A 7512-nucleotide genomic window follows, 5' to 3' on the forward strand; every position below is an offset into this window, starting at 1 on the left:
AGTATGTACATATTCATCAAATAATTTATTCAAACAAAACTGCAAAGGATATCTGCTTGAGAATGAACTCCAGAATTTATATTGTGTCTTTTTCAAATTTAGCTCTCTAGAGTATGCTGAATTTCCAGAAGGCAAAAACAGTATGTGCCAGAGAATAATGGTGCTTTTATTTGGGAAAATTAAGCCAATCAGTTTTAAAATGTTCAATGTCACTTAATGGCCTGTGCATTGTAAACCAAAGATCCATGTCAAAGTAAGGATTAGTAACAGAGGAAACACTGTAGATTGTCAGTTTAGTATTGTCATGATGAGCACCTCCTATGGGACGCAATTATTAGTCATTAAGTTAATTTATTCTGCAGACCACATATGATTCATTACACGTCATCTTTAAGTTGTCCATGCAACAACTCCCTCATCACAGCCATATACTATTATATCACTCAGAAAATAAAAACACACAATTGACAGTGGTCATATATTATCAATATCATTATGCACAAAATATAAAACTAGCATCTGTCTTTTGACATCGATACAACGTGGCTGCAATATCACTCCTCTTGCACAAACGGTTTGCACACTTATATACATAAAGTACTTCCTATGCAATGCACAGTCGCCATAACTTTCCCATCATGATATTGCATAATAAATATCATCGAACTTTTAAGACTTGCTAGAATTCAGACACGTGTACTGGCAGAGAAAAGCCTCAGTAAAGAGAATAAATAAAACTTTTGAGTGTGAGTGTGTGTGTAATCATGAAAGCAACAGTCAAGGGTGTTGACACATGTCCTCCTTGACAAGCTACTGTGCATCTGTGTCTGTGCACTTATGTCTGTAAATGTAACTGTGAAGAAGCCGCCTCACAGACCCTGAGAAAGCCCATCTAACCAACGTCCCAACAAACACCACTGTCACTGCCAATGTACTTGCAAAGTTACAGATGGGCCAGACCAGTCAGCTCTAAAGCTAAAGCAAGTCATTGTTCAGGGATTCATATTTTTTTATGTCATGATAATGAACTTTGCACCTCCTCGTGTGGTTACATATAACCACGTTCTGTGTTTTCATTGCTATTGTCAGTGGAAAAACAAAATGAATGGAGCGCCTAAAACACTTCACAAAAAAAGTATTTTACTCTATCCAATACGAGACAAAAATCTGATAGATCATGTAATTGTCTCTGATTGGTTTGAAAAACCTTGTGCACCTTTTTCTTTATCTGTTTTCCATGTCAAATGTATAATCAGTCATTTTGGAAATAGAGTGGCAGTGGGTTATATAAAACTATATCACATCGCTATAAGTTGGTATCCATCTGGAGGCTGTGTAGGATCCCAGTGGGATTGCGTGCTTTCGCATCAGTTCTGTTTTAAAGATATCTCCCACGTATCTCCTCCACTGGACTAAAAGACTCTGGAGTTTTTAAGATGTACTGTGGGAAAAAAAAAAAGTTTTTCTTTCTATTTTTCATAATCTCCATGGAGTTAGGTTCTAACTTGTGTGCCTTTGGTGATGACGCCTGTTTCACACAACGACAGCCGTCAGAAAGCTATGACGTAAATGTCTCCCACTTTAGTGCTTCACACTTCTTCATTAATCAGCCTGCTGTCAGGCTCAGTCCAGGTCGAGTCAGCCTAACACGGCTTCAGGGAGTAGAGACACAGCCTTCAATTTATCTGTACAAATTTTGTCTTTCTTCCCCCCTGTTTTTCATCATTCACTGTCATTCACTTTCAAAAAATGTTCTGTTTTCTCCTTTTTGCTCCTCTGCTTTGGTTGCTTGTCTTCCTATGCTTTCTATCTTTGTCCTCATTCACCTTTGTTTTTCTCACAGAGTTGGTTCTCACTCTCAGTGCTGCAAAAGGAAGTTGGTTGCCATGTTGATGTCATTGTTTGAAGCTCTGAGGGCCTCAAGGGCATCAGTCCTGGAAAAGCCCATTTCCACCAAAAGTGCAACCTGTAGGGCAAAAAAAAAAAAAAGGTGATAGAGATAAGCTGCCTGTAAATCAACACCTGGGAAAATTTTATAAGGGCACCCTGCACAAAGTACAGCATAGGGAGGCCATAAAAATGAGCTTCATCATAGGAGAGTTACCAGTCTGTCTGAGTCATCTAGGTCATAAAATATGTCAAAAAATATCCCTAGAAAGTACAGAAAGTAATTATAATAGTACTTTGATATTGATGCACAAATATGCACAGAAACAAAAAGGCAGACACCCACCTGTTCCTCCGCAACTGGAGAGTTGTCCAGTAGTGGCTCCTGTGTGGACTGGTTTGTTTGAGCATGGAGGTGAGGTGGTATTTGGGTGCGGTTCTGTCCTCTGTGTCTGAGGGAGGGGAACAGCCTAGTCCACTGTAACAACCCAGCCTGTACACAGATGCACATGGAAGCATAATCAAGTACTTTGCACATATGGAGACATTTTGCAGGCTGTACAACTGCAATTACTGGCCTCTGACATTTGAAGTAAATTACGCTCTGACATTGTAAATGTGTGTGTCATTGTGGGTGGATACCCCTGTGCGCCAGTGTGTATCTATCCACCTGTGGCTGCTGTCTGGTGTTCCTCCTGGCCTCATTGAACTGGGCCAGCAGCAGCTGCTGGTCAAGCAGATCCATTCTCTGCTGCCTCTGGATGTCCAGAGTAGCACCCATCCCCAGGGGTGTCTCACTGCTTGGCTGTGAGCCTTGATGATGACAGATAATACACAAAAAAAAACAAACATTTTTTGAGACTGTGTAAAAGATCTCTACATCAATAAGTAAAGTGTAACAAAAGGTTGAGAAAGAACAACTGTTTCTTTTAATTATTTCTCTAAAGTTAGTGACAGGTTCAAGTGACAAGATCATTTAAACCTACTACCCCAGGAATAGGTTTTTTTTAAATTGAAGGTAAAAAATGAAAAACAATTCTAGCATATGCTAATACTTTAAGTCATTCTGCATCACTGCACTGCTCACATACCTAAACTGTACAAGTGTTGTTATTCCACAGAACGAGACATTAACTCCATGTCAAACCCTGCAACATTGATATATGTGCAAAGGATTTACACAGGATTTGTGTATGTGATTACTAAAGGCTGGACTCACTTGAGAAGACTGGCTCTAGAATATACCGTCCTATACGAGACAGCCAGGTGGGTACAAAGATGAGCTTCTGTAACCGGAGGACATTGGAGTGATACAGTACACCCGAGATCTGAAAGACACAGTCATAAAAAATGTGTACAGTATATAAAATGGTACAGACATTCACAGGCTTTATGATACATAGAACAACTTTTGACAAGGCTAAGGTAACAGAGCAACTAGATCCTAATGCAATGAGATGTATTCAAAGTTAAACCAAGTGGGGCTGTAAATTAATTTATTGAAGCTATAAAAAAAAGGGAAGGCAGCAAAGCCTCACACTGTAGAAGCTGAATTCAGAAAATACTTGGCATCCTTGCTAAATGAATAACTGAAACAACTGAAAACTTTGGCTTCTCACCAGTCCACTGAGTGCAAGGAGCCACATGAAGGGGCTAGAAGTCAACATCTGGGCAAAGAGAAACACAAAGAAGCAATAAAGACCAGACCAGTTGGAACTATTCCCAAGAATAACAGGAAACAAAGCAAAAGAGATATACATATGTCCACAGTAACTGAGCACGGGCTTACCTGTAAGCCTACTATGTAGACCAGTGACTTGTTGGTGATGTGGATGTGGCCCAGGACCTGTGTGACTGGCATCCTGGGGATTGACAGGTAGAAAGGCACAAACAGAGAGAAGACTGGAGCAAGCCTGAGAGAGGAGATGGGAAAGAGAGGTTAGAGATGCCAGGAAAAAACAAACAAAAAAAACAACAAAAAAAAAAAACAGCCAGAACTTAAAAAAAAAAATTAAAAAAAATCTGCATTTCAAACTTTTATTTAAAACCTGTCAGGATAATCATTGTCACTACAGTGACTAAGCTACTCACAATCCTGCAGGCAATTCTTCCACTTCATAGTCAAATAATAACTGGAAGGCCTGGGCTAGCAGGACGTCTATCAGTGCAGAGAGACACCAAGTGCCCACCAAGAATGACTGTAATTAAGAAAAACAACATATATGATGATTAGAACAATGCAAACATAGAACAAAGGTCTTTTCCACTTAAACATTTCACTCATTTTTATAAACACAAGGGCAATGTGAAATGCTCTGTTGCCAAATGAGCATGTCACATGCTTCATGCCATATGAGGAAATTGTTTGTCCTCTTCCCTATAAGATGAGGATGTACACATATGTGTCAGAGTAATTATGACTGATGGTTTATTAAAGTAAATTAGGAAGTGAAAACTGAAGGCTGGACTGAGGTCCCAAATATTGGGTCCCAAATATTGGGGCAAGCTCCTTCAGCTAAGAATATCAGCAGCGGTGTCACTTTTGTATTCTGTATAGTCATGTATGTTTTCACTGTTGTTTTGATACTTACAGCAAACTTCCTGGTGCCAAACCTTCTCTCAAAGATTCGGAAGTTGTAAATGAGCAGGCCGCCACAGAAGGAATCCTTCACATCTAGACAAACCAACCTGCCACACAACAACCTCCACACCTACAGCACGAGGGAGAGCAGAAATAAACATTGCGGATGCACAGTTATAATGCCTTTTCTGATTGACACAGAATAACACCACAAGAAAAACAACTTATGTTTATTGTTTTGTTTTTTTTTTAAAGCAGGACAGTTTCACACAAAGCAGAAGAGTGTGGCAGCCAAGAACGAACACAAGATGTACAGACATCTGCAGACAGGGCTTTGCCGTTAGTCTCTTAAGTCTGTGTCGCACTCACAGACACACACACACAGATACTGGAGACATACCTGGTGCTGCTGTGTGACAGCCTGTATGTTGTATACAAACAGATCTTGGTACTGTGGCAGCAGAGTGAGCATCACAGCCAGACCATTGAGAACAAGCAGGAGGCCTTTAGACAGAGGAGCCTTGTCTGTGCAGAAAAAGAATAGGTGGAAAGTGAGTACATTTTATACTTTACTATAGTATTTTGTCACTGTATGTATTTTGATTTTACACAGAAAACATAATGAAAGGATTTTTAAAAAATCTGGCTTTATTATAAATTAAAAAGTATATACAAGTAGAGCTAATAATTAATGTATTTTTTTTTAATTTACTAGTGGTTGGACAAAGCAAACATCGTGAAAAGCTGCATCTAACAATTATTTTCATTGTTTATTAATCTGCCACTAATTTCCTTAATTAACCAGGCTGTCAAAAAAAAAAATGTCTGAAGTCAGTAAGAACAATTTTCATTGGGGTTTCTTAGAGTCAAAGATGATGTCTTCAGCTGACTTGTCTGGCAAAGGCCTAAAACCGCTCACATATACTCACATAACATATACAATTTGACTGCTGCTGATGATTGAACTGATTTGTCTACAATGAAAACAAATTAGCTGCTGTCCAATAGGGAATAGTTAAATTATCTCTATCATAGTATAATAACATAACACTAACAGAGGTGTGTCATACTTCGATACATTTTCCTGGTTGTATTTTTATAGTTTTACCTGGTGTACTTTCTTTTTACTAGTGTTTTACAGAAGTAAATGATCTGAGTACTTCCTCTGTGACAGACTGACAGACACAGTCTACGACAACGTCTTGCTGTCCGGACACGTTAAGGAGTTTTAAATATTAGACCAGCGTTTAGTTGATGACAAAGAGAAATCAGATTTTTATAACCTAACTATGTGTTAACGTTAGAGGCGGGGCAGACTCAGATCCTTACACCGATTTAGCAAAATAATCAATAAATTCCATAAGTTATCGATGATTTCTAACGATCAGGCCTTAACTTGGGCCAGTCGTCTAAATGGCAAATCAAAACGTAGATTATCAATCAGCTGTGAGTGACAGATACAACGTGGAGTAAATGAATGACACCGCAATGCTAACATCAGTTAGCCAAGCTAACTGCGACAGCCCGGCTCTGGTTTAATGCTGGACCGGAAATACTTACATAGGCCTCGAGAGCCGGTGGTGGTAAACATGATGTCTAGGTGAGCTACGGAATCCAGACAAAGACTGTTAATCCCAAGGCAACGCAAAACAAACACTAAAACACCGAAATAAAGTTGGAGAGAGGATCCATACTGTGTGGAGACGAAACAGGGGAAAGGGGAATCTCCTACAGAAGCCGTGCAAGACCAAAAAGGTTTTACCTCGCAGTTAGCTGAGACTTAAGAGGACCGTCCTGCTGAGGGTGCTGTCGGTCTGTGATGAAGACGACTTCAGGCTCCACTCACATCAAAAGTTATTTATGCCATCAGTTGTTAGAGACATGGCACTAGATAATAATTTTACATTAACTGTTTTCCGTTTTGAACAATTTAATTTCACTAATAGTTCTTTGTGGACATAAATTAATGAAAAAACAAAAGCAAATGGGAAAGTCTTGGCATCTAAATTTTGCAGAGCAGACCATCCCAGAGCAATATAGACTGTACAGCAGATTATCTTTGCAGCTGTTAAAGGTGGGGCGGATTTTAATTATTTTTATACACAGTGAGAGGTGTGTCAATTCTCCCTGAGAACCAGCAAGTGATTCTGATATAATAATATCATAATTTGATATTGATATTAAGATGTATCTGCACATACATTGAGGAAAATGATCAAAAGAAGACCTTAAAAGAGAAAAACGACAGATTCACCACCCTTGCAGTTGGGATTCAGTGTCTTCCTCATAAGCAGATGCTGGATGATGAGTCGTCTTCTTAATCACAGTGCTAACCTGCTATTACCTTATGGCCCTCAGAAAGGGCATTCCCAGGGCCTGAAGCACTGATCTAATCATGTGTTTCAGCCTTGTCATCTATGACCATTTGCTCAGTGTGTAATTTGTGTTTAAGGGTTGGATATGCATACAAGTAATGCAGGGAGTGTTTCATATCTTGAAACCATTGGTAACAGTGTTCCTCAGGGCCTTTAGCAGGATGTTACTGCACAAAGTCCAGATTAATGACTTTTTCTTATGGTCCTCTGGCTTCATGCACACTGTGTCATAGCGCGTCAAGGTCCAGGCTTCCTTTGCAGAGGCCCTGCTTTGTCTTACACCACAGGCTGCCAATTTTATTCACATCAAACTGTGTGTATACCTTCATGCCTGGCTGTGATTGCTCCTGAGTCAACTGATCCAATGCTTATGATACATCTAAGTACATTTGAAAAGATATGGTGAACAGCTGTCTAATAGTGTTGCATTTCCCCATCATCCACAGATGCAGTAGTGTGTTAGTTCTCATTGGTTAGTTCCCGCCCATTAAGTCTATTTGGCTGCCTGTGGTCAGATGTGACTGCAAAGCAGAGCTCAGGAACAGCTTGCTAATTGTGTTTCAGACCTTCTCTGTCACTGATGTAGGAGTGAGGTCTAAAAAGGTTGCTTTGCTCCTGTTCTCAATCAAAGATAATCAGATTAAACAGCACAGAGATGTGTGCGTGTGT

The 7512-nt window shown here is 39.7% G+C and overlaps 1 protein-coding gene across 1 annotated transcript; it reads right to left on the reverse strand.

The window, feature by feature from the left end:
- Positions 1–334: 334 nt before the first annotated feature.
- ubac2 (UBA domain containing 2) lies at positions 335–6195 on the reverse strand. The gene is made up of 10 exons (XM_026310189.1): positions 6029–6195; positions 4869–4993; positions 4479–4598; positions 3979–4085; positions 3677–3800; positions 3507–3554; positions 3107–3215; positions 2558–2700; positions 2234–2380; positions 335–1966 (listed from the first exon to the last, which is right to left on the reverse strand). Exons 1-10 carry the CDS (start codon positions 6057–6059, stop codon positions 1859–1861), a joined length of 1062 nt encoding a protein of 353 aa, XP_026165974.1. The 5' UTR covers positions 6060–6195; the 3' UTR covers positions 335–1858.
- Between the last annotated feature and the right edge of the window lie 1317 nt (positions 6196–7512).

Source organism: Mastacembelus armatus, chromosome 15 (assembly GCF_900324485.2).
Source record: "Mastacembelus armatus chromosome 15, fMasArm1.2, whole genome shotgun sequence".
Taxonomy (NCBI): Eukaryota; Metazoa; Chordata; class Actinopteri; order Synbranchiformes; family Mastacembelidae; genus Mastacembelus; species Mastacembelus armatus.